We start from the raw sequence: 27,823 nt of genomic DNA on the forward strand, positions 1-27,823 counted from the left end.
AGTACTATACAGAACACAGACCCACAGTAAACTAGTACAATACAGAACACAGACCCACAGTAAACTAGTACTATACAGAACACAGACCCACAGTAAACTAGTACCATACAGAACACAGACCCACAGTAAACTAGTTCTATACAGAACACAGACCCACAGTAAACTAGTACCATACAGAACACAGACCCACAGTAAACTAGTACCATAAAGAACACAGACTCACTCCACAGTAAACTAGTACTATACAGAACACAGACCCACAGTAAACTAGTACTATACAGAACACAGACCCACAGTAAACTAGTACTATACAGAACACAGACCCACAGTAAACTAGTACTATACAGAACACAGACCCACAGTAAACTAGTTCTATACAGAACACAGACCCACAGTAAACTAGTACTATACAGAACACAGACCAACTCCACAGTAAACTAGTACTATACAGAACACAGACCCACTCCACAGTAAAATAGTACCATACAGAACACAGACCCACTCCACAGTAAACTAGTACTATACAGAACCCAGACCCACAGTAAACTAGTACTATACAGGACACAGACCCACTCCACAGTAAACTAGTACTACACAGAACACAGACCCACAGTAAACTAGTACTATACAGAACACAGACCCACAGTAAACTAGTACTATACAGAACACAGACCCACTCCACAGTAAACTAGTACTTTACAGAACACAGACCCACAGTAAACTAGTACTATACAGAACACAGACCCACAGTAAACTAGTACTATACAGAACACAGACCCACAGTAAACTAGTACTATACAGACCCACTCCACAGTAAACTAGTACTACACAGAACACAGACCCACAGTAAACTAGTACCATACAGAACACAGACCCACTCCACAGTAAACTAGTTCTATACAGAACACAGACCCACAGTAAACTAGTACCATACAGAACACAGACCCACTCCACAGTAAACTAGTACTATACAGAACACAGACCCACTCCACAGTAAAATAGTACCATACAGAACACAGACCCACTCCACAGTAAACTAGTACTACACAGAACACAGACCCACAGTAAACTAGTACTATACAGAACACAGACCCACTCCACAGTAAACTAGTACTACACAGAACACAGACCCACAGTAAACTAGTACTATACAGAACACAGACCCACTCCACAGTAAACTAGTACTATACAGAACACAGACCCACAGTAAACTAGTTCTATACAGAACACAGACCCACAGTAAACTAGTTCTATACAGAACACAGACCCACAGTAAACTAGTACTATACAGAACACAGACCCACAGTAAACTAGTACTATACAGAACACAGACCCACTCCACAGTAAACTAGTACTATACAGAACACAGACCCACAGTAAACTAGTTCTATACAGAACACAGACCCACAGTAAACTAGTTCTATACAGAACACAGACCCACAGTAAACTAGTTCTATACAGAACACAGACCCACAGTAAACTAGTTCTATACAGAACACAGACCCACAGTAAACTAGTACTATACAGAACACAGACCCACTCCACAGTAAACTAGTACTACACAGAACACAGACCCACAGTAAACTAGTACTATACAGAACACAGACCCACTCCACAGTAAACTAGTACTACACAGAACACAGACCCACAGTAAACTAGTACTATACAGAACACAGACCCACTCCACAGTAAACTAGTACTATACAGAACACAGACCCACAGTAAACTAGTACTATACAGAACACAGACCCACAGTAAACTAGTTCTATACAGAACCCAGACCCACAGTAAACTAGTACTATACAGAACACAGACCCACAGTAAACTAGTACTATACAATTTGTAAGTCGCTCTGGATAAGAGCGTCTGCTAAATGACTTAAATGTAAATGTAAATACAGAACACAGACCCACAGTAAACTAGTTCTATACAGAACACAGACCCACTCCACAGTAAACTAGTACTATACAGAACACAGACCCACAGTAAACTAGTACCATACAGAACACAGACCCACAGTAAACTAGTTCTATACAGAACACAGACCCACAGTAAACTAGTACTATACAGAACACAGACCCACTCCACAGTAAACTAGTACTACACAGAACACAGACCCACAGTAAACTAGTACTATACAGAACACAGACCCACAGTAAACTAGTACTATACAGAACACAGACCCACAGTAAACTAGTTCTATACAGAACACAGACCCACAGTAAACTAGTTCTATACAGAACACAGACCCACAGTAAACTAGTACCATACAGAACCCAGACCCACAGTAAACTAGTACTATACAGAACACAGACCCACTCCACAGTAAACTAGTACTATACAGAACACAGACCCACTCCACAGTAAACTAGTACTATACAGAACACAGACCCACTCCACAGTAAACTAGTACTATACAGAACCCAGACCCACAGTAAACTAGTACTACACAGAACACAGACCCACAGTAAACTAGTTCTATACAGAACCCAGACCCACAGTAAACTAGTACTACACAGAACACAGACCCACTCCACAGTAAACTAGTACTATACAGAACACAGACCCACTCCACAGTAAACTAGTACCATACAGAACACAGACCCACAGTAAACTAGTACTATACAGAACACAGACCCACAGTAAACTAGTACTATACAGAACACAGACCCACTCCACAGTAAACTAGTACTTTACAGAACACAGACCCACAGTAAACTAGTACTATACAGAACACAGACCCACAGTAAACTAGTACTATACAGAACACAGACCCACAGTAAACTAGTACTATACAGACCCACTCCACAGTAAACTAGTACTATACAGAACACAGACCCACTCCACAGTAAACTAGTACTATACAGAACACAGACCCACAGTAAACTAGTTCTATACAGAACACAGACCCACTCCACAGTAAACTAGTACTATACAGAACACAGACCCACAGTAAACTAGTACTATACAGAACACAGACCCACAGTAAACTAGTACTATACAGAACACAGACCCACAGTAAACTAGTTCTATACAGAACACAGACCCACAGTAAACTAGTACTATACAGAACACAGACTCACAGTAAACTAGTTCTATACAGAACACAGACCCACAGTAAACTAGTTCTATACAGAACACAGACCAACTCCACAGTAAACTAGTACTATACAGAACACAGACCCACTCCACAGTAAACTAGTACTATACAGGACACAGACCCACTCCACAGTAAACTAGTTCTATACAGAACACAGACCCACAGTAAACTAGTACCATACAGAACACAGACCCACTCCACAGTAAACTAGTACTATACAGAACACAGACCCACAGTAAACTAGTACTATACAGAACACAGACCCACAGTAAACTAGTACTATACAGACCCACTCCACAGTAAACTAGTACTATACAGAACACAGACCCACTCCACAGTAAACTAGTACTATACAGAACACAGATCCACAGTAAACAGACCAACTCCACAGTGTTTAAAATCACAGTTTTTATTCATATTAGAGAAGAAGAAACCCCGGCTCCTGTCCTTCTAACTTAGGCCCAAACTGAAAGGTTATCTTTTCAGTACCGAGAGTCCCGACTGGCCCAAAGAGGAGTAGAATTTAATGTGGAACACGTTGCCATTGGTCCTTGTTGTCACACAGTGTTTGTTTGGTAATAGCGTTAGAAAAAATCTGAAAACAAAATAATCATCAAATGTGTTAGTATGTATTTTCTGACGTTATGCCAAGGCACCTAGGCAATGGGGGCTTGCGTCTCAAATAATAGCACTCTATTCCCTACGTCGTGCACTTATTTTTTTTACCAGAGCTCTATGGGCCCTGGTCAACAGCAGTGCACTATAATATAGGGAATTAGGGTGCTATTTGGGACGTACTTCTGACATAGTTTAACATGTTCACTGTTCAGATAGAAATATAGGAAGTAGAAGAGAAGCCCTCTCTGACCTGTGGAATAAGGAACCATGCTATAGTCATATCTCCATCTGTTGAATGTAGACCTATTGGTTCATGGTCAGAGACTTGGAGATTTCCTCCCCCAGAGTTTTTTCTGTGTCCGTAATGGCACCCTATATTCTCTATGTAGTGTACTACCGATGGCCGGGCCTTGGTCAAATGTAGTGCACTTTAGAGTAAATAGGATGCCAGGGAGACATCAGGGAGACATCACCAGATGTCTGTCCTTCAACTATGGTAATAATGTTTTTGTTTTTTTTATCCCCCCCCCCTCCCCAAAAAAGCCTAAACAAGCATTAGAAACTATCAGTAAACTAGTCATCGTTTAACACCATAAAAACTGATTGTCAGAAAAAGAGTCTTCTGAATGTAACATCCCCAGAAAAATAGTTCGAAAAGAGGACAAGGTCCCCAGCCAGTCTCTGTCTGCCCATGGCAGGCGGTGCCGTCTCAGAAATCACTTCCTGATGATGATCAGTAGCACTTCTTGTCTCGCAGGAAGTAGACACCATCTTCATGGGGGATACAAAAATAGAGACTTCTAATGTTCGTATAAAAGTAAACCATCGAATAATCATACAAGTTTTGTCATAGTAACCATCACAACCGTTTAAGCCCAGGACTACGTGTTTGCGAGTCACGTGGTTGTGATAAGGCACTTGTGTTTCTGTATGTATCCTTCCACCAGAGAGATACGTAGGAGGAAGGAAGTAGTCCCTTCTGTCACAGTTTAAAGGATACTCCCCATGAGGGGGGAGTGAATAAGTGTACACACGGGGGAGAAGTGTAGGTAATACGACACAGAGTACACTTCAGATGGGCTGCAGGTCGGTCAACTTCACTCCCTGTGGACACACAATATTTTAATTTAGCAAAAGTGTTGACTGACGTCGATGCAACACATATAAGCAATATTCGTGAAGATTATAAAAATGACCCAGCCACCATCGACACAGTTCAACCTTCCCAAAACCCTCCACTCCAAACCAACAGTGATTTAATTGGTAACATCTTTATATACACATATATATTTCACAAGCGAGTTAGATTTGTCCCCTTCAAACCCAACAGTGATTAAAAAAAAAACATTCTATATCAGAATTAAGACCAATGAATTAATTGCCAATTAGCACCATTTGTGACCAATTAAATCCAGGTGAGTAGCTAGGTGTTAGTGGGTTAGACACACAGACCAATTAGGTGACGTTTCTCTACTCACACAGACAGGTAGAGTACTGTAGGTATCAATGCAATAAAATACTAGGCTGTTCCAGAGAGGAGAGAACGGAGGGACCGAGTTAGATAATAGTTGGTGTGATAGATAAATAGATATATGTCTGTGTGTGTGTGTGTTTTGTCTACCTTTTGTCTGCTGTTCATCCAGCTCTTGATGGTGGGGACCAGTATTGAACCCAGTAGGATCTGAGCAGGGTGATAGATGAGGAGAGGGACGGAGATCAGAGAGAGATGCTCATACCCCTCAAACACGATCTTTAACATGGGTATACCTGGATAGAGGGAGGGAGGAGAGAGGGAGAAAAAGAGAGACGAGAGAGAGGGAAAGAGAGAGAGGAAGAAGAGGTAAAGAAAGAAAATAGATATTACCATTTGAGAAACACAAGCTTAGCTTGATCCATTTCTGTATAATTTTCATGGTATTACTGGATGTGATCAAATTCATGGTATTTGTTATAGACATAGTGGATGCATTGAGTCTTTGCAGGTTAGTGTTGGTCAACTGACATATTTATGTTAGCAAGAGATCCGAGTTCCTGGTTGTAGCTGTGTCCAGAACCCAGAATACACATTTAGTTGTTGCTATGATTTACACCCCCTTTCTCTCATCAAAGGATTTTACATGACAATTTCTATTCTGATTTAGCCTCCATTTGTCTCCTGCTTCCTGACTCGGGGTTGGCTTTAAGAACATTCCTCATCCTTATTTCTCGAGCAAATAAACACACACCATTTTTTTTTTTTAAACAACTCAGAGTGAAAGATCTCTCTAAACCTTGGTTTTCTTCCTGACCCCATTCAGAGGAGAAAAATCCAGCCTGGGGGAATCTTTCAGACATGAGAAACAGATGTACCATCTCGACTGAGAACGCTATATCAAGATACTTTTCTAAGCTCCATCCCTGACTCCTCTCTGGTGGTCCTTCTATAAAAAAAATTGGATAACAGTAAAATGCACTAAAAGCGTACAAATTCCTCTTCTTCATCTTAAGAAAGTCTGACTCAGGCATCATAACTGAGAAGAATGGGATAAGTGGTGCTTTAAAAAAAAAATTTTTTTATCATCTCTGCAGACTTTTTATTTGAGAGAAGAAGAAGAAAAAACCGGTGGTTTAAATTGACTGCTCTTCCCTCTGCCAGCCTTGACGGTTAACACGGCAACTTCTAGTCAATCGGTTTTCATTTCAACAATTTACTATCCGTGATGTGCTAGATGCCTTGCTTAAGATGGATGTAAATAATACAACTCCACTCGGGTTGATATGCTGCAGCTCTCTGCCCCCCTGATTACTGAATCAACTCCACTCAGGTTGATATGCTGCAGCTCTCTGCCCCCCTGATTACTGAATCAACTCCACTCAGGTTGATATGCTGCAGCTCTCTGCCCCCCTGATTACTGAATCAACTCCACTAGGGTTGATATGCTGCAGCTCTCTGCCCCCCTGATTACTGAATCAACTCCACTAGGGTTGATATGCTGCAGCTCTCTGCCCCCCTGATTACTGAATCAACTCCACTCGGGTTGATATGCTGCAGCTCTCTGCCCCCCTGATTACTGAATCAACTCCACTAGGGTTGATATGCTGCAGCTCTCTGCCCCCCTGATTACTGAATCATTAACACTAGGGTTGATATGCTGCAGCTCTCTGCCCCCCTGATTACTGAATCATTAACACTAGGGTTGATATGCTGCAGCTCTCTGCCCCCCTGATTACTGAATCAACTCCACTCAGGTTGATATGCTGCAGCTCTCTGCCCCCCTGATTACTGAATCAACTCCACTCGGGTTGATATGCTGCAGCTCTCTGCCCCCCTGATTACTGAATCAACTCCACTCAGGTTGATATGCTGCAGCTCTCTGCCCCCCTGATTACTGAATCAACTCCACTAGGGTTGATATGCTGCAGCTCTCTGCCCCCCTGATTACTGAATCAACTCCACTAGGGTTGATATGCTGCAGCTCTCTGCCCCCCTGATTACTGAATCAACTCCACTCAGGTTGATATGCTGCAGCTCTCTGCCCCCCTGATTACTGAATCAACTCCACTCGGGTTGATATGCTGCAGCTCTCTGCCCCCCTGATTACTGAATCAACTCCACTCAGGTTGATATGCTGCAGCTCTCTGCCCCCCTGATTACTGAATCAACTCCACTCGGGTTGATATGCTGCAGCTCTCTGCCCCCCTGATTACTGAATCATTAACACTAGGGTTGATATGCTGCAGCTCTCTGCCCCCCTGATTACTGAATCATTAACACATATTTGTAACCTAGTAATTATACCTGGTACTATCCCCAAGGTTTGGAAGGCGGCCCACGTACTCCCCTTAACTTGATAATTATATCTGGTACTATCCCTGAGGTTTGGAAGGTGGCCCACGTACTCCCCTTAACTTGATAATTATACCTGGTACTATCCCCAAGGTTTGGAAGGTGGCCCACGTACTCCCCTTAACTTGATAATTATATCTGGTACTATCCCCAAGGTTTGGAAGGCGGCCCACGTACTCCCCCTAACGACTATATCTAGTACTATCCCCAAGGTTTGGAAGGTGGCCCACGTACTCCCCCTAACTTGATAATTATATCTGGTACTATCCCCGAGGTTTGGAAGGCGGCCCACGTACTCCCCTTAACTTGATAATTATATCTGGTACTATCCCCGAGGTTTGGAAGGCGGCCCACGTACTCCCCCTAACGATTATATCTAGTACTATCCCCGAGGTTTGGAAGGTGGCCCATGTACTCCCCCTAACGACTATATCTAGTACTATCCCCAAGGTTTGGAAGGTGGCCCATGTACTCCCCCTAACGACTATATCTAGTACTATCCCCAAGGTTTGGAAGGTGGCCCATGTACTCCCCCTAACGACTATATCTAGTACTATCCCCAAGGTTTGGAAGGTGGCCCACGTACTCCCCCTAACGATTATATCTAGTACTATCCCCGAGGTTTGGAAGGTGGCCCACGTACTCCCCCTAACGATTATATCTGGTACTATCCCCAAGGTTTGGAAGGTGGCCCACGTACTCCCCCTAACGATTATATCTAGTACTATCCCCGAGGTTTGGAAGGTGGCCCACGTACTCCCCCTAACGATTATATCTAGTACTATCCCCGAGGTTTGGAAGGCGGCCCACGTACTCCCCCTAACGATTATATCTAGTACTATCCCCGAGGTTTGGAAGGCGGCCCACGTACTCCCCCTAACGATTATATCTAGTACTATCCCCAAGGTTTGGAAGGTGGTCCATGTACTCCCCCTAACGATTATATCTAGTACTATCCCCGAGGTTTGGAAGGTGGCCCACGTACTCCCCCTAACGATTATATCTAGTACTATCCCCCAGAAATGCCAACATCATCTATATGAACTCAGCTGCTACTTTATTTATAATTATAATATTATTTATTATTACAGGCGACAGTTTTAGTACTCATCACTGCATTCTCTACCAGACAGTTGATTGTCCCTCTTTGATGTCATCACTGCATTCTCTACCAGACAGTTGGTTGTCCCTCTTTGATGTCATCACTGCATTCTCTACCAGACAGTTGATTGTCCCTCTTTGATGTCATCACTACATTCTCTACCAGACAGTTGATTGTCCCGCTTTGATGTCATCACTGCATTCTCTACCAGACAGTTGATTGTCCCGCTTTGATGTCATCACTACATTCTCTACCAGACAGTTGATTGTCCCTCTTTGATGTCATCACTGCATTCTCTACCAGACAGTTGGTTGTCCCTCTTTGATGTCATCACTGCATTCTCTACCAGACAGTTGATTGTCCCTCTTTGATGTCATCACTACATTCTCTACCAGACAGTTGGTTGTCCCTCTTTGATGTCATCACTGCATTCTCTACCAGACAGTTGGTTGTCCCTCTTTGATGTCATCACTACATTCTCTACCAGACAGTTGATTGTCCCGCTTTGATGTCATCACTGCATTCTCTACCAGACAGTTGGTTGTCCCTCTTTGATGTCATCACTGCATTCTCTACCAGACAGTTGGTTGTCCCTCTTTGATGTCATCACTGCATTCTCTACCAGACAGTTGATTGTCCCTCTTTGATGTCATCACTACATTCTCTACCAGACAGTTGATTGTCCCTCTTTGATGTCATCACTGCATTCTCTACCAGACAGTTGGTTGTCCCTCTTTGATGTCATCACTACATTCTCTACCAGACAGTTGGTTGTCCCTCTTTGATGTCATCACTGCATTCTCTACCAGACAGTTGATTGTCCCTCTTTGATGTCATCACTACATTCTCTACCAGACAGTTGGTTGTCCCTCTTTGATGTCATCACTACATTCTCTACCAGACAGTTGGTTGTCCCTCTTTGATGTCATCACTGCATTCTCTACCAGACAGTTGATTGTCCCTCTTTGATGTCATCACTACATTCTCTACCAGACAGTTGACTGTCCCTCTATGATGTCATCACTACATTCTCTACCAGACAGTTGACTGTCCCTCTATGATGTCATCACTACCTTCTCTACCAGACAGTTGATGTCACGTAGGTTGATAGCAATGTATGTTCAATTATAAAAGTGTTTTTTAACAATAAGTCCCACTGTACCCAACATCATTACTAACCTTTAGACATACGAGTCACCACCCCTCGGTCTCAGGGATGGATGACTCTGGAAATTCATTTGGTCTCGAAGGAGTTAGGTGAATCATGTTTTAGCTTTTTAGTGGAACAATCTTCAAAATGTTCTGAAATGTGATGTCCTGGTGCCTCTTGGGTAATTCAGGAAGCTGATTAAGGATCTTATTACTGATGAATGTGATGTCCTGGTGCCTCTTGGGTAATTCAGGAAGCCGATTAAGGATCTTATTACCGATGAATGTGATGTCCTGGTGCCTCTTGGGTAATTCAGGAAGCCGATTAAGAATCTTATTACTGATGAACATGTTTCTTTATTGGTGCATTTTGTATTTTTTTAATGTGTATTTTTCTGTAAAAAGACCTTGGTCTCAGTATGAATCCCTGAAAAAAATAACAGGTTAAATAAAAAATAAATAAACTGTCTGCTTACCCAGGGTGAGAGATTTGTGTGTAGCACAGAACATGATAGCTACTGTGTCAGCTGGAGTAAAACCAGACTGTTTCCTACGGGACGGGACGGGAGGGGACGGGAGGGGAGAGGACAGGAGAGGACAGGAGGGAACGGGAGGGGAGAGGACGGGAGGGGAGAGGAGGGGAGAGGACGGGAGAGGACGGGACGGGAGAGAGAGAGATCAGAGACTGACTAACACACACACCTAAAACATCACTGAGTATATTGGAAGACATTTTACAGCATGAGATGAATAGAGCCCCATAATACTAGAGTGACTGTACAGATGAAGAGCTAGCCCCATAATACTAGAGTGAAAGTACTACAGTATACCACTAGAGGCTGCAGCATGACAGTACTACAGTATAACACTAGAGGCTGCAACATGACAGTACTACAGTATAACACTAGAGGCTGCAGCATGACAGTAACAGTACTACAGTATAACACTAGAGGCTGCAGCATGACAGTAACAGTACAACACTAGAGGCTGCAGCATGACAGTAACAGTATAACACTAGAGGCTGCAGCATGACAGTAACAGTATAACACTAGAGGCTGCAGCATGACAGTAACAGTATAACACTAGAGGCTGCAGCATGACAGTAACAGTATAACACTAGAGGCTGCAGCATGACAGTAACAGTATAACACTAGAGGCTGCAGCATGACAGTAACAGTATAACACTAGAGGCTGCAGCATGACAGTAACAGTACTACAGTATAACACTAGAGGCTGCAGCATGACAGTACTACAGTATAACACTAGAGGCTGCAGCATGACAGTAACAGTATAACACTAGAGGCTGCAGCATGACAGTAACAGTATAACACTAGAGGCTGCAGCATGACAGTAACAGTATAACACTAGAGGCTGCAGCATGACAGTAACAGTACTACAGTATACCACTAGAGGCTGCAGCATGACAGTACTACAGTATAACACTAGAGGCTGCAGCATGACAGTAACAGTACTACAGTATACCACTAGAGGCTGCAGCATGACAGTAACAGTACTACAGTATACCACTAGAGGCTGCAGCATGACAGTAACAGTATAACACTAGAGGCTGCAGCATGACAGTAACAGTACTACAGTATAACACTAGAGGCTGCAGCATGACAGTAACAGTATAACACTAGAGGCTGCAGCATGACAGTAACAGTACTACAGTATAACACTAGAGGCTGCAGCATGACAGTAACAGTATAACACTAGAGGCTGCAGCATGACAGTAACAGTACTACAGTATAACACTAGAGGCTGCAGCATGACAGTACTACAGTATAACACTAGAGGCTGCAGCATGACAGTAACAGTACTACAGTATAACACTAGAGGCTGCAGCATGACAGTAACAGTACTACAGTATAACACTAGAGGCTGCAGCATGAAAGTACTACAGTATAACACTAGAGGCTGCAGCATGACAGTACTACAGTATAACACTAGAGGCTGCAGCATGACAGTACTACAGTATAACACTAGAGGCTGCAGCATGACAGTAACAGTACTACAGTATAACACTAGAGGCTGCAGCATGACAGTAACATTACTACAGTATAACACTAGAGGCTGCAGCATGACAGTAACAGTACTACAGTATAACACTAGAGGCTGCAGCATGACAGTAACAGTATAACACTAGAGGCTGCAGCATGACAGTAACAGTATAACACTAGAGGCTGCAGCATGACAGTAACAGTACTACAGTATACTGTAGTGACTGTACAGATGAAGAGCTAGCCCCATAATACTAGAGTGAAAGTACTACAGTATACCACTAGAGGCTGCAGCATGACAGTACTACAGTATAACACTAGAGGCTGCAACATGACAGTACTACAGTATAACACTAGAGGCTGCAGCATGACAGTACTACAGTATAACACTAGAGGCTGCAGCATGACAGTAACAGTACTACAGTATAACACTAGAGGCTGCAGCATGACAGTAACAGTACAACACTAGAGGCTGCAGCATGACAGTAACAGTATAACACTAGAGGCTGCAGCATGACAGTAACAGTATAACACTAGAGGCTGCAGCATGACAGTAACAGTATAACACTAGAGGCTGCAGCATGACAGTAACAGTATAACACTAGAGGCTGCAGCATGACAGTAACAGTATAACACTAGAGGCTGCAGCATGACAGTAACAGTATAACACTAGAGGCTGCAGCATGACAGTAACAGTACTACAGTATAACACTAGAGGCTGCAGCATGACAGTACTACAGTATAACACTAGAGGCTGCAGCATGACAGTAACAGTATAACACTAGAGGCTGCAGCATGACAGTAACAGTATAACACTAGAGGCTGCAGCATGACAGTAACAGTATAACACTAGAGGCTGCAGCATGACAGTAACAGTACTACAGTATACCACTAGAGGCTGCAGCATGACAGTACTACAGTATAACACTAGAGGCTGCAGCATGACAGTAACAGTACTACAGTATACCACTAGAGGCTGCAGCATGACAGTAACAGTACTACAGTATACCACTAGAGGCTGCAGCATGACAGTAACAGTATAACACTAGAGGCTGCAGCATGACAGTAACAGTACTACAGTATAACACTAGAGGCTGCAGCATGACAGTAACAGTATAACACTAGAGGCTGCAGCATGACAGTAACAGTACTACAGTATAACACTAGAGGCTGCAGCATGACAGTAACAGTATAACACTAGAGGCTGCAGCATGACAGTAACAGTACTACAGTATAACACTAGAGGCTGCAGCATGACAGTACTACAGTATAACACTAGAGGCTGCAGCATGACAGTAACAGTACTACAGTATAACACTAGAGGCTGCAGCATGACAGTAACAGTACTACAGTATAACACTAGAGGCTGCAGCATGACAGTACTACAGTATAACACTAGAGGCTGCAGCATGACAGTAACAGTACTACAGTATAACACTAGAGGCTGCAGCATGACAGTAACAGTACTACAGTATAACACTAGAGGCTGCAGCATGACAGTACTACAGTATAACACTAGAGGCTGCAGCATGACAGTACTACAGTATAACACCAGAGGCTGCAGCATGACAGTACTACAGTATAACACTAGAGGCTGCAGCATGACAGTAACAGTACTACAGTATAACACTAGAGGCTGCAGCATGACAGTAACATTACTACAGTATAACACTAGAGGCTGCAGCATGACAGTAACAGTACTACAGTATAACACTAGAGGCTGCAGCATGACAGTAACAGTATAACACTAGAGGCTGCAGCATGACAGTAACAGTATAACACTAGAGGCTGCAGCATGACAGTAACAGTACTACAGTATAACACTAGAGGCTGCAGCATGACAGTAACAGTATAACACTAGAGGCTGCAGCATGACAGTAACAGTATAACACTAGAGGCTGAAGCATGACAGTAACAGTCATAACACTAGAGGCTGCAGCATGACAGTAACAGTATAACACTAGAGGCTGCAGCATGACAGTAACAGTACTACAGTATAACACTAGAGGCTGCAGCATGACAGTAACAGTATAACACTAGAGGCTGCAGCATGACAGTAACAGTACTACAGTATAACACTAGAGGCTGCAGCATGACAGTAACAGTATAACACTAGAGGCTGCAGCATGACAGTAACAGTACTACAGTATAACACTAGAGGCTGCAGCATGACAGTACTACAGTATAACACTAGAGGCTGCAGCATGACAGTAACAGTATAACACTAGAGGCTGCAGCATGACAGTAACAGTACTACAGTATAACACTAGAGGCTGCAGCATGACAGTAACAGTATAACACTAGAGGCTGCAGCATGACAGTAACAGTACTACAGTATAACACTAGAGGCTGCAGCATGACAGTAACAGTATAACACTAGAGGCTGCAGCATGACAGTAACAGTACTACAGTATAACACTAGAGGCTGCAGCATGACAGTACTACAGTATAACACTAGAGGCTGCAGCATGACAGTAACAGTATAACACTAGAGGCTGCAGCATGACAGTAACAGTACTACAGTATAACACTAGAGGCTGCAGCATGACAGTACTACAGTATAACACTAGAGGCTGCAGCATGACAGTAACAGTACTACAGTATAACACTAGAGGCTGCAGCATGACAGTAACAGTACTACAGTATAACACTAGAGGCTGCAGCATGACAGTAACAGTACTACAGTATAACACTAGAGGCTGCAGCATGACAGTAACAGTACTACAGTATAACACTAGAGGCTGCAGCATGACAGTACTACAGTATAACACTAGAGGCTGCAGCATGACAGTAACAGTACTACAGTATAACACTAGAGGCTGCAGCATGACAGTAACAGTACTACAGTATAACACTAGAGGCTGCAGCATGACAGTAACAGTACTACAGTATAACACTAGAGGCTGCAGCATGACAGTAACAGTATAACACTAGAGGCTGCAGCATGACAGTAACAGTACTACAGTATAACACTAGAGGCTGCAGCATGACAGTAACAGTATAACACTAGAGGCTGCAGCATGACAGTAACAGTATAACACTAGAGGCTGCAGCATGACAGTAACAGTATAACACTAGAGGCTGCAGCATGACAGTAACAGTATAACACTAGAGGCTGCAGCATGACAGTAACAGTATAACACTAGAGGCTGCAGCATGACAGTAACAGTATAACACTAGAGGCTGCAGCATGACAGTAACAGTACTACAGTATAACACTAGAGGCTGCAGCATGACAGTAACAGTATAACACTAGAGGCTGCAGCATGACAGTAACAGTATAACACTAGAGGCTGCAGCATGACAGTAACAGTATAACACTAGAGGCTGCAGCATGACAGTAACAGTACTACAGTATAACACTAGAGGCTGCAGCATGACAGTAACAGTATAACACTAGAGGCTGCAGCATGACAGTAACAGTATAACACTAGAGGCTGCAGCATGACAGTAACAGTACTACAGTATAACACTAGAGGCTGCAGCATGACAGTAACAGTATACCACTAGAGGCTGCAGCATGACAGTAACAGTATAACACTAGAGGCTGCAGCATGACAGTAACAGTATAACACTAGAGGCTGCAGCATGACAGTAACAGTATAACACTAGAGGCTGCAGCATGACAGTAACAGTACTACGATATAACACTAGAGGCTGCAGCATGACAGTAACAGTACTACAGTATAACACTAGAGGCTGCAGCATGACAGTAACAGTATAACACTAGAGGCTGCAGCATGACAGTACTATTAAACTCACTGTGTGGAGAAGACAAACGTCAACAGCATGAAGCTCAGCTGGATGCAGAATACTGGGGAGAGACAACGCATCAGATCAGAGGGTTTAGACAGAACTCACAGAGAGAGAGACAGAGAGGGGGAGACCGAGAGAGAGAGACACACAGAGAGAGAGAGAGAGGGAGACAGAGATACAGAGAGAGAGAGAGAGGGAGACAGAAAGACACAGAGAGAGAGAGAGACAGAGACAGAGAGCGACAGAGAGACTCACTGATGAAGGTGATGAGCAACAGGCTGAGGTGGTCCAGTTCAATATCCGGGTTAGAGAAGGTCTCACAGAAGGTGGTGTAAATGATCATCAGGAGAACCAAAGAACTGATGACTCCAAACGGAGGTTTCCTCCTCTCTAGCCAGTCCCTCAGGAACCGCCGGGACACCTGGGATACATAGTGGTTATAAGGGCTTTATAGAGGTGTTATAGACTACCAAAGAAGGTCTCCTCTCTAGCTAGTCTCGCAGGAAATCTGTTTTTTATAAAAAGCTTATAGATGATTTACAACAGGTTTATAAAGTGGTTAAAGGAGGTATTATTTGGGTCTTTTAACAGGTTAATAAAAGGTTTTGTTAAACAGTGTACTGACATTGCACAGGATGAAGGGTTTAAAAATACTCATATAAAAAAAAAAAGTGTTAAATTGGGGCCTGTATAGTCTTTATAAAACAGGATCTATAAACTGTACTGACCTGTCCTAGGATGAGAGGAACGACCACAGTCATAAAGAGCTGAGAGAAGATGGAGGAGAAAGGAACGGACGACGACGAGCCCAGCTGGAGGAGGAGAGAGGATGAACAAGGGATGAGAATGTGGCAACATAACAGGTACTGGCATTGATTATAAAAACCCTTTCAGTAGGAAACACCTTTGGGAAGGTCCTTCTCCCCCGATTGCTCAGTTTGGCGGGGCGGCCAGCTCTATGAAGAGTCCATTTAAGAATGATGGGGGCCACTGTGTTCTTGGGGAACTTCAATGTTGTAGAAATGTTTTGGTTCCCTTCCCCAGATCTGTGCCTCGACACAATCCTGTATCAGAGCTCTACGAACAATTCCTTCGACCTCATGGCTTGGTTTTTGCTCTGCACTGTCAACTGTGGGACCTTATATAGACAGGTGTGTGCCTTTCCAAATCATGTCCAATCAATTGAATTTACCACAGGTGGACTCCAAGTTGTAGAAACATCACAAGGATGATCAATGGAAACAGGATGCACCTGAACTCAGTCTCATAGCAAAGGGTCTGAACACTTTATTACATAAGGTATTTCGGTTTATTTTTTATAAATTTGATAAAAACCTGTTTTTGCTTTGTCATTATGGAGTATTGTGTGTAGATTGAGGAGTAAAAACATTTATTTAATAGAATTTTAGAATAAGGCTGTAAGTGAAGGGGTCTTTCTGAATGCAGAGTACAAATGACCTCAACTAACCAGTAGCCCCGCGCATTGACTCGGTACCAGTACCCCCGCGCATTGACTCGGTACCAGTAGCCCCCGCGCATTGACTCGGTACCAGTAGCCCCCGCGCATTGACTCGGTACCAGTAGCCCCCGCGCATTGACTCGGTACCAGTAGCCCCGCGCATTGACTCGGTACCAGTAGCCCCGCGCATTGACTCGGTACCAGTACCCCCGCGCATTGACTCGGTACCAGTAGCCCCCGCGCATTGACTCGGTACCAGTAGCCCCCGCGCATTGACTCGGTACCAGTAGCCCCCGCGCATTGACTCGGTACCAGTAGCCCCCGCGCATTGACTCGGTACCAGTAGCCCCGCGCATTGACTCGGTACCAGTAGCCCCCGCGCATTGACTCGGTACCAGTAGCCCCCGCGCATTGACTCGGTACCAGTAGCCCCCGCGCATTGACTCGGTACCAGTAGCCCCCGCGCATTGACTCGGTACCAGTAGCCCCCGCGCATTGACTCGGTACCAGTAGCCCCCGCGCATTGACTCGGTACCAGTAGCCCCGCGCATTGACTCGGTACCAGTAGCCCCGCGCATTGACTCGGTACCAGTAGCCCCGCGCATTGACTCGGTACCAGTAGCCATGCACATTGACTCGGTACCAGTAGCCTGACTCGGTACCAGTAGCCCCTGCGCATTGACTCGGTACCAGTAGCCCCTGCGCATTGACTCGGTACCAGTAGCCCCCGCGCATTGACTCGGTACCAGTAGCCCCCGCGCATTGACTCGGTACCAGTAGCCCCCGCGCATTGACTCGGTACCAGTAGCCCTGCGCATTGACTCGGTACCAGTAGCCCTGCGCATTGACTCGGTACCAGTAGCCCTGCGCATTGACTCGGTACCAGTAGCCCTGCGCATTGACTCGGTACCAGTAGCCCTGCGCATTGACTCGGTACCAGTAGCCCTGCGCATTGACTCGGTACCAGTAGTCCTGCGCATTGACTCGGTACCAGTAGCCCGGCGCATTGACTCGGTACCAGTAGACCCTGCGCATTGACTCGGTACCAGTACCACTTGCGCATTGACTCGGTACCAGTACCACTTGCGCATTGACTCGGTACCAGTACCACTTGCGCATTGACTCGGTACCAGTAGCCCGGCGCATTGACTCGGTACCAGTAGCACATTGACTCGGTACCAGTAGCACATTGACTCGGTACCAGTAGCACATTGACTCGGTACCAGTAGCACATTGACTCGGTACCAGTAGCCCTGCGCATTGACTCGGTACCAGTAGCCCTGCGCATTGACTCGGTACCAGTAGCCCTGCGCATTGACTCGGTACCAGTAGCCCTGCGCATTGACTCGGTACCAGTAGCCCTGCGCATTGACTCGGTACCAGTAGTCCTGCGCATTGACTCGGTACCAGTAGCCCGGCGCATTGACTCGGTACCAGTAGACCCTGCGCATTGACTCGGTACCAGTACCACTTGCGCATTGACTCGGTACCAGTACCACTTGCGCATTGACTCGGTACCAGTAGCCCGGCGCATTGACTCGGTACCAGTAGCCCGGCGCATTGACTCGGTACCAGTAGCACATTGACTCGGTACCAGTAGCACATTGACTCGGTACCAGTAGCACATTGACTCGGTACCAGTAGCCCTGCATATTGACTCGGTACCAGTAGCCCTGCACATTGACTCGGTACCAGTAGCCCTGCACATTGACTCGGTACCAGTAGCACATTGACTCGGTACCAGTAGCACATTGACTCGGTACCAGTAGCACATTGACTCGGTACCAGTAGCACATTGACTCGGTACCAGTAGCACATTGACTCGGTACCAGTAGCACATTGACTCGGTACCAGTACCACATTGACTCGGTACCAGTAGCACATTGACTCGGTACCAGTAGCACATTGACTCGGTACCAGTAGCACATTGACTCGGTACCAGTAGCACATTGACTCGGTACCAGTAGCACATTGACTCGGTACCAGTAGCACATTGACTCGGTACCAGTAGCACATTGACTCGGTACCAGTAGCACATTGACTCGGTACCAGTAGCACATTGACTCGGTACCAGTACCACATTGACTCGGTACCAGTACCACATTGACTCGGTACCAGTACCACATTGACTCGGTACCAGTACCACATTGACTCGGTACCAGTAGCACATTGACTCGGTACCAGTACCACATTGACTCGGTACCAGTACCACATTGACTCGGTACCAGCCCCTGCACATTGACTCGGTACCAGCCCCTGCACATTGACTCGGTACCAGCCCCTGCACATTGACTCGGTACCAGCCCCTGCACATTGACTCGGTACCAGCCCCTGCACATTGACTCGGTACCAGTACCACATTGACTCGGTACCAGTAGCACATTGACTCGGTACCAGTACCACATTGACTCGGTACCAGTACCACATTGACTCGGTACCAGTACCACATTGACTCGGTACCAGTACCACATTGACTCGGTACCAGTACCACATTGACTCGGTACCAGTACCACATTGACTCGGTACCAGCCCCTGCACATTGACTCGGTACCAGCCCCTGCACATTGACTCGGTACCAGTACCACATTGACTCGGTACCAGCCCCTGCACATTGACTCGGTACCAGCCCCTGCACATTGACTCGGTACCATCCCCTGCACATTGACTCGGTACCAGTAGCACATTGACTCGGTACCAGCCCCTGCACATTGACTCGGTACCAGTCCCTGCACATTGACTCGGTACCAGTACCACATTGACTCGGTACCAGTACCACATTGACTCGGTACCAGTACCACATTGACTCGGTACCAGCCCCTGCACATTGACTCGGTACCAGTAGCACATTGACTCGGTACCAGTACCACATTGACTCGGTACCAGTAGCACATTGACTCGGTACCAGCCCCTGCACATTGACTCGGTACCAGTACCACATTGACTCGGTACCAGTACCACATTGACTCGGTACCAGCCCCTGCACATTGACTCGGTACCAGTACCACATTGACTCGGTACCAGTACCACATTGACTCGGTACCAGCCCCTGCACATTGACTCGGTACCAGTAGCACATTGACTCGGTACCAGCCCCTGCACATTGACTCGGTACCAGCCCCTGCACATTGACTCGGTACCAGCCCCTGCACATTGACTCGGTACCAGTAGCACATTGACTCGGTACCAGTAGCACATTGACTCGGTACCAGTACCACATTGACTCGGTACCAGCCCCTAGCACATTGACTCGGTACCAGCCCCTGCACATTGACTCGGTACCAGTACCACATTGACTCGGTACCAGTACCACATTGACTCGGTACCAGCCCCTGCACATTGACTCGGTACCAGTACCACATTGACTCGGTACCAGTAGCACATTGACTCGGTACCAGCCCCTGCACATTGACTCGGTACCAGTAGCACATTGACTCGGTACCAGCCCCTGCACATTGACTCGGTACCAGCCCCTGCACATTGACTCGGTACCAGTACCACATTGACTCGGTACCAGTAGCACATTGACTCGGTACCAGCCCCTGCACATTGACTCGGTACCAGTAGCACATTGACTCGGTACCAGCCCCTGCACATTGACTCGGTACCAGCCCCTGCACATTGACTCGGTACCAGCCCCTGCACATTGACTCGGTACCAGTACCACATTGACTCGGTACCAGTACCACATTGACTCGGTACCAGTACCACATTGACTCGGTACCAGTACCACATTGACTCGGTACCAGTACCACATTGACTCGGTACCAGTACCACATTGACTCGGTACCAGTACCACATTGACTCGGTACCAGTACCACATTGACTCGGTACCAGTAGCCCCGTTACTGTTATTTTATTGTGTTACTTTTATTTAGTAAATATTTTCTTAACTCTTATAATGGTAAAACTGCATTGTTGGTTATGGGCTTGTAAGCATTTCACTGTAAGGTGAACACCTGTTGTATTTGGCACGTGACAAAGAAAGTTCAATTTAATTCAGAAAGTATTCATACCCCCTTGAATTTTTCCACATTTTGTTGTGTTACAGCCTGAATTTAAAATGGATTCAATTGATTTTGTGTCACTGATCTACACACATTACCCCATAATGTCAAAGAGGAATTATGTTAAAAATGAATTTGTTAGAAATGAATACAAAATGAAAATCTGAAATGTCTTGAGTCAACAAGTATTCAACTCCTTTGTTATGTCAAGACTAAATAAGTTCAGGAGTAAAAATGTGCTCAACAAGTCACATAATAAGTTGTATGGACTCACTCTGTGTGAAATAATAGAGTTCAAAATGATTTTTGAATGACTACCTCATCTCTGTACCACACATACAATAATCTGTAAGGTCCCTCAATTCAAGTAGTGAATTTCAAACACAGATTCAACCACAAAGACCAGGGAGGAAGCCTGTAGAGAATAAAACTCCAAAACATGCATCCTGTTTGCAATAAGGCACTAAAGTAATACTTTCTGTCCTGAATACAAAGTGTTATTTTGGGGGCAAATCCAATACATTACAGAGTACCACTCTTGATATTTTCAAGTATAGTGGCGGCTGCATCATGTTATGGGTATGCTTGTCATCGACAAGGACTAGGGAGTTTTTCAGGATAAAAATAAACAGAATAGAGCTAAGCAGAGGCTAAATCCTAGAGGAAAACCTGGTTCAGTCTGCTTTCCACCAGACACTGGGAGATTAAATCACCTTTTCCACAGGACAATAACCTAAAATACAAGGCCAAATATACACTGGAGTTGCTTACCGAGAAGACAGTGAATGTTCCTGAGTGGCCTAGTTACAGTGTGGCCTTAGAAATCACCTTGAAAATCTATGGCAAGACATGAGACTTAACCAGCAAGGGGATTCTAAAATGTATTGACTCAGGGGGATGAATAATTGTCTAAATGAAGATTAGTGTTTTAGTTGTCATATTTTTTTTTTATGTTAACATTTTTCTTCCACTTTGACATTGAGTATTTTGTGTAGATCGTTGACCAAATAAATGACAATTTAAATCAATTTGAATCCTAAACACAACAAAATGTGAAAAACAAAGTCAAGGGGTGTGAATTCTTTGTGAAGGCGCCATGTAGAAAATACTTACAAACAGTAGTAACAGCAGTGGTGTCACTATTATTCCCTGTAGACAGAGAATAGGGGATATATGTTAGACAGGATCAATACTGTTCACATGGCTCCATAGTAAGGAAGTTAGCGAGTCTCATCCCAGCCAGAACAGCCCACGTCTTCCTGTTTCTGTAGCGCGAGTCCAGTATAGATGGACAAGTCCTGCACACCCCCACACACAGGTGCTCGTCTACCTCAAGGCCTTCACACGGCTCCATGGTAGACGAGAGAGACAATTCAGTCTTACCAGGAAGCTCCCGAAGGCGGAGTTAAAGATGGCGGCAGCCTGAGGGGAAGAATCAGAATACCCTTTAGTTTATTAAAAAGGAACCAACACACACACACAGTGTACATAATAGGGATCTGTCTGACTTGTCGTGTACTAACGTGCTTCTACACCTGCATTGCTTGCTGTTTGGGGTTTTAGGCTGGGTTTCTGTACAGCACTTTGAGATATCAGCTGGTGTACGAAGGGCTTTATAAATACATTTGATTTGATTTGAAATAGAACGTAATTCCACATACAACCTGTATGTATGTACACCGGTAGGCCTCTCATTGTAAATAAGAATTTGTTCTTAACTGACTTGCCTAAATAAAAGGTTACATTTAAAAAAAAATAATACAATGTGTATGTAAATACGTACCTCGTTCCCCCCCACAGCTTTGGTGAGTATCACAGCAGAGGAGACTGGAGGGGGCATACATCCCACCGTCTGTAACCTAGACGACGCGCACACACACACAACAGGGTCTTTGTCAAGGTCACGTCGCCCGTGGCAACCGTAAGGTAGAACCACTGGCTGAATAAAGGACTCTTTCACTCATATATACGTCACTCCTCCTCTCTAGCCCCCCCCTCCTCCCCCCCTCCCAATACAGTATGTAGTTGTGTGTTAGGAACATCCGATGGCCTCACACACACACACACACACACACACACACACACACACACACACACACACACACACACACACACACACACACACACACACACACACACACACACACACACACACACACACACACACACACACACACACACACACACACACACACACACACACACACACAAAGCTCCTCACCCTCGGAGGAGCCACGTGTTGATTGAGGTAAGAGCCAGTAGTTTGATGCAGAGCCACATGGCAACAGGGAAGAAGACCAGGGTGAAGGACTGGACAAACAGATGCAGCTTCACATGGAGGAGGGCACTGGTCAACTCCTAGAGGAATATGAGGAGAGGAGAGAGAGAGAAGCATCAAACTGGTCAACTCCTAGAGGAATATGGGGAGGGGGGAGAGAGAGAAGCATCAAACTGGTCAACTCCTAGAGGAATATGGGGAGGGGGGAGAGAGAGAAGCATCAAACTGGTCAACTCCTAGAGGAATATGGGGAGAGGAGAGAGAGAGAAGCATCAAACTGGTCAACTCCTAGAGGAATATGGGGAGGGGAGAGAGAGAGAAGCATCAAACTGGTCAACTCCTAGAGGAATATGGGGAGGGGAGAGAGAGAGAGAAGTATCAAACTGGTCAACTCCTAGAGGAATATGGGGAGGGGGGAGAGAGAGAAGCATCAAACTGGTCAACTCCTAGAGGAATATGGGGAGGGGAGAGAGAGAGAAGCATCAAACTGGTCAACTCCTAGAGGAATATGGGGAGGGGAGAGAGAGAGAGAAGTATCAAACTGGTCAACTCCTAGAGGAATATGGGGAGGGGGAGAGAGAGAGAAGTATCAAACTGGTCAACTCCTAGAGGAATATGGGGAGGGGGAGAGAGAGAAGCATCAAACTGGTCAACTCCTAGAGGAATATGGGGAGAGGAGAGAGAGAAGCATCAAACTGGTCAACTCCTAGAGGAATATGGGGAGAGGAGAGAGAGAAGCATCAAACTGGTCAACTCCTAGAGGAATATGGGGAGGGGAGAGAGAGAGAAGTATCAAACTGGTCAACTCCTAGAGGAATATGGGGAGGGGGGAGAGAGAGAAGCATCAAACTGGTCAACTCCTAGAGGAATATGGGGAGAGGAGAGAGAGAAGCATCAAACTGGTCAACTCCTAGAGGAATATGGGGAGAGGAGAGAGAGAAGCATCAAACTGGTCAACTCCTAGAGGAATATGGGGAGGGGAGAGAGAGAGAAGTATCAAACTGGTCAACTCCTAGAGGAATATGGGGAGAGGAGAGAGAGAAGTATCAAACTGGTCAACTCCTAGAGGAATATGGGGAGAGGAGAGAGAAGTATCAAACTGGTCAACTCCTAGAGGAATATGGGGAGAGGAGAGAGAGAAGTATCAAACTGGTCAACTCCTAGAGGAATATGGGGAGGGGGGAGAGAGAGAAGCATCAAACTGGTCAACTCCTAGAGGAATATGGGGAGGGGAGAGAGAGAGAAGCATCAAACTGGTCAACTCCTAGAGGAATATGGGGAGGGGGAGAGAGAGAAATATCAAACTGGTCAACTCCTAGAGGAATATGGGGAGAGGAGAGAGAGAAGCATCAAACTGGTCAACTCCTAGAGGAATATGGGGAGGGGAGAGAGAGAGAAATATCAAACTGGTCAACTCCTAGAGGAATGTGGGGAGGGGAGAGAGAGAGAAATATCAAACTGGTCAACTCCTAGAGGAATATGGGGAGAGGAGAGAGAGAAGCATCAAACTGGTCAACTCCTAGAGGAATATGGGGAGAGGAGAGAGAGAGAAATATCAAACTGGTCAACTCCTAGAGGAATATGGGGAGGGGAGAGAGAGAGAAATATCAAACTGGTCAACTCCTAGAGGAATATGGGGAGGGGAGAGAGAGAGAAATATCAAACTGGTCAACTCCTAGAGGAATATGGGGAGGGGAGAGAGAGAGAAGCATCAAACTGGTCAACTCCTAGAGGAATATGGGGAGGGGGGAGAGAGAGAAATATCAAACTGGTCAACTCCTAGAGGAATATGGGGAGGGGAGAGAGAGAGAAATATCAAACTGGTCAACTCCTAGAGGAATATGGGGAGAGGAGAGAGAGAAGCATCAAACTGGTCAACTCCTAGAGGAATATGGGGAGGGGGGAGAGAGAGAAGTATCGATGAACCATGCAAACAAAACCCTTTGAGATGAAAATTCTCAATGGAGAAACCCCAATGAAATAGCTTTTTGGAAAAACGTCCGTTATGTGGTAACTAAACTATACGACGACGATCGCAGATCATTAGACAGGAGGAGTCTGGATTCACTACGTAAATGTCTCTTTACCTCTGTTTTTAATGACAGGCCACTGTTGAAGAAAATGGCTGACACGGCAACATAGGTGATTGTGAACTCTGGTCTCAGTGGACCTGAGAGAGAGAGAGAGACAGAGAGAGAGAGACAGAGAGAGAGAGACAGAGAGAGAGAGACAGAGAGAGAGAGACAGAGAGAGAGAGAGAGAGAGAGACAGAGAGAGAGAGAGAGAGAGAGAGAGACAGAGAGAGACAGAGAGAGAGAGACAGAGAGAGAGACAGAGAGAGAGAGAGACAGAGAGACAAAGAGAGAGAGAGAACAAGCGAGTTAACTCATACATAAGCAAACACAGGTATTAGAACACACAATGAGGCATAAAGGATAAGCATATTATTCCTAGACTCTAGAACTTAAATAAGGAAACAGGAGTGCTGTGCTCCCGGATATAGGGGGTGTGTGTTGGGCGGTGCCAGGCCTGCGCACAGGGCCAGGGTGAGCGCACTGTCGAACGCGTTTGTTTACTTGGTGCGAAGCACTATCGTGTCACTTCCGCTTTCTTTCCGGTAATCGCTGATAAACTATGAATTATGATACTGAAGGCTGAAACAGTAGCTGAAATCGTTTGTAAATCGGGTGGGAGCAACTAGCTAACGGTTGTTGGGAAAGGGGAAAGCTGGTCAGTTGTACAACATGAAAACATTCAATTGACATGCGTCTTCCGCATTTAACCCAACCCCTGTGAATCAGAGAGGTGTGTTGTTGGTGGTTAGTTAGGTTAGCTCCAGCCCAAGATGTACTCGTAAGGAGTCTATCGTTACCTCGTAGAAAATAACACATTAGGTCGTTGGACCTTACGGTAGACTGACTCTTGCAGCCAAAAAACGCCATCTAAGCGTGAATCGATTCTCAGATTTTGCGATATGGTTCTAGAAACTTAAAAGCCTTTTACTTTCATATCAAAATAATTTCGAATGAAAAATATACACTTTTTTTAACCGGCTTCATCAAAGTCTTCAGTGGACAGTATTTTTGGCGGCCTCCACACGGGTGTTCGGAGAATTGCTAGATAGCTAATAACTGGGTAGCTAATTAGTCTTCTGTCTTCAGTATGTCTTCCATAAACGCGCTGAAACGTGGAGATATATTATTTATCGCTGATATGAAAGGTCGCTACCGCAAGCGATGCCTGTTAATGTTCAGACCAAGCATCAGGGCTCAACACCCATACAGAAGATATCTGTTAATGTTCAGCATCAGGGCTTAACACCCATACAGAAGATATCTGTTCATGTTCAGCATCAGGGCTTAACACCCATACAGAAGATGTCTGTTAATGTTCAGCATCAGGGCTCAACACCCATACAGAAGATATCTGTTAATGTTCAGCATCAGGGCTTAACACCCATACAGAAGATATCTGTTAATGTTCAGCATCAGGGCTTAACACCCATACAGAAGATATCTGTTAATGTTCAGCATCAGGGCTTAACACCCATACAGAAGATGTCTGTTAATGTTCAGCATCAGGGCTCAACACCCATACAGAAGATATCTGTTAATGTTCAGCATCAGGGCTTAACACCCATACAGAAGATATCTGTTAATGTTCAGCATCAGGGCTCAACACCCATACAGAAGATATCTGTTAATGTTCAGCATCAGGGCTTAACACCCATACAGAAGATATCTGTTAATGTTCAGCATCAGGGCTCAACACCCATACAGAACATATCTGTTAATGTTCAGCATCAGGGCTTAACACCCATACAGAAGATATCTGTTAATGTTCAGCATCAGGGCTTAACACCCATACAGAAGATATCTGTTAATGTTCAGCATCAGGGCTCAACACCCATACAGAAGATATCTGTTAATGTTCAGCATCAGGGCTCAACACCCATACAGAAGATGTCTGTTAATGTTCAGCATCAGGGCTTAACACCCATACAGAGGATGCATTCTTCCAATGACTAGAGTGTAATGACATGGGGTGATGATCATGGGATATGTTAGCTCACCTGCTTAAGTGAGTCTAACAGCTCAACAGATATCACTGTCCCAACAACAGCTCATGTAACTACCTACCATTCCTTGTGCCGAACCATTATGGCAAATCACAAGATCTAAATTATTTTTGTTGTTGTTGAATAAACTGTTTATCTAAAAACAATGTTGACATGAATATTGAAGAACATCAGATCAGTGTCAACTTGAACTCACCTCCTTTCAATCCAATTGCAGGCTGTAGTTTCGCCGACACGATTACTGCCACTATACCGATAATAAACCATTCTTTCCGTACCCTAGCCAACAGGCCCATATTACCAGCCTCGACACGGCTCCCCGGGCCGAACCTAACTTCCCTGTCCCGTCCGGACAAGCCCTAATAGCGACAGAAACTTTGTGTCAGGTTGTAGTTTTGAAGATGGATAAAGCGACACACGATTTCATATCCGTACGAATAATCTGCAGGCAGC

At 45.1% G+C, this 27,823-nt stretch overlaps 1 protein-coding gene across 2 annotated transcripts; it reads right to left on the minus strand.

Moving 5' to 3' along the window:
- Window positions 1-3,493: 3,493 nt before the first annotated feature.
- slc10a7 (solute carrier family 10 member 7) lies at window positions 3,494-27,823 on the minus strand. Of its 2 annotated transcripts, XM_071378024.1 has the most exons (13): window positions 27,567-27,823; window positions 25,380-25,462; window positions 23,236-23,372; window positions 22,798-22,873; window positions 22,398-22,436; window positions 22,128-22,163; window positions 16,280-16,363; window positions 15,807-15,972; window positions 15,558-15,609; window positions 10,272-10,345; window positions 5,340-5,485; window positions 5,197-5,242; window positions 3,494-4,822 (listed from the first exon to the last, which is right to left on the minus strand). In XM_071378024.1, exons 1-12 carry the CDS (start codon window positions 27,664-27,666, stop codon window positions 5,222-5,224), a joined length of 1,014 nt encoding a protein of 337 aa, XP_071234125.1. In that variant the 5' UTR covers window positions 27,667-27,823; the 3' UTR covers window positions 3,494-4,822; window positions 5,197-5,221. The 2 variants fall into 2 exon arrangements, with proteins under 2 accessions (XP_071234125.1, XP_071234124.1); XM_071378023.1 differs by lacking the exon at window positions 5,197-5,242.

Source organism: Salvelinus alpinus, chromosome 31, assembly GCF_045679555.1.
Source record: "Salvelinus alpinus chromosome 31, SLU_Salpinus.1, whole genome shotgun sequence".
In the NCBI taxonomy this organism is placed as follows: Eukaryota; Metazoa; Chordata; class Actinopteri; order Salmoniformes; family Salmonidae; genus Salvelinus; species Salvelinus alpinus.

Bases quoted from the DNA above. Each gene is read 5' to 3' on its own strand.
- slc10a7 (XM_071378023.1), bottom strand. From the start codon at position 27,666: ATGGGCCTGTTGGCTAGGGTACGGAAAGAATGGTTTATTATCGGTATA. The intron at 15,610-15,806 runs GTGAGTCTCTCT...GTCTCTCCCCAG, and splicing joins GTTGCTCATCACCTTCATCA to TATTCTGCATCCAGCTGAGC. The intron at 10,346-15,557 runs GTGAGTTTAATA...CCCGTCCCGTAG, and splicing joins ACGTTTGTCTTCTCCACACA to GAAACAGTCTGGTTTTACTC.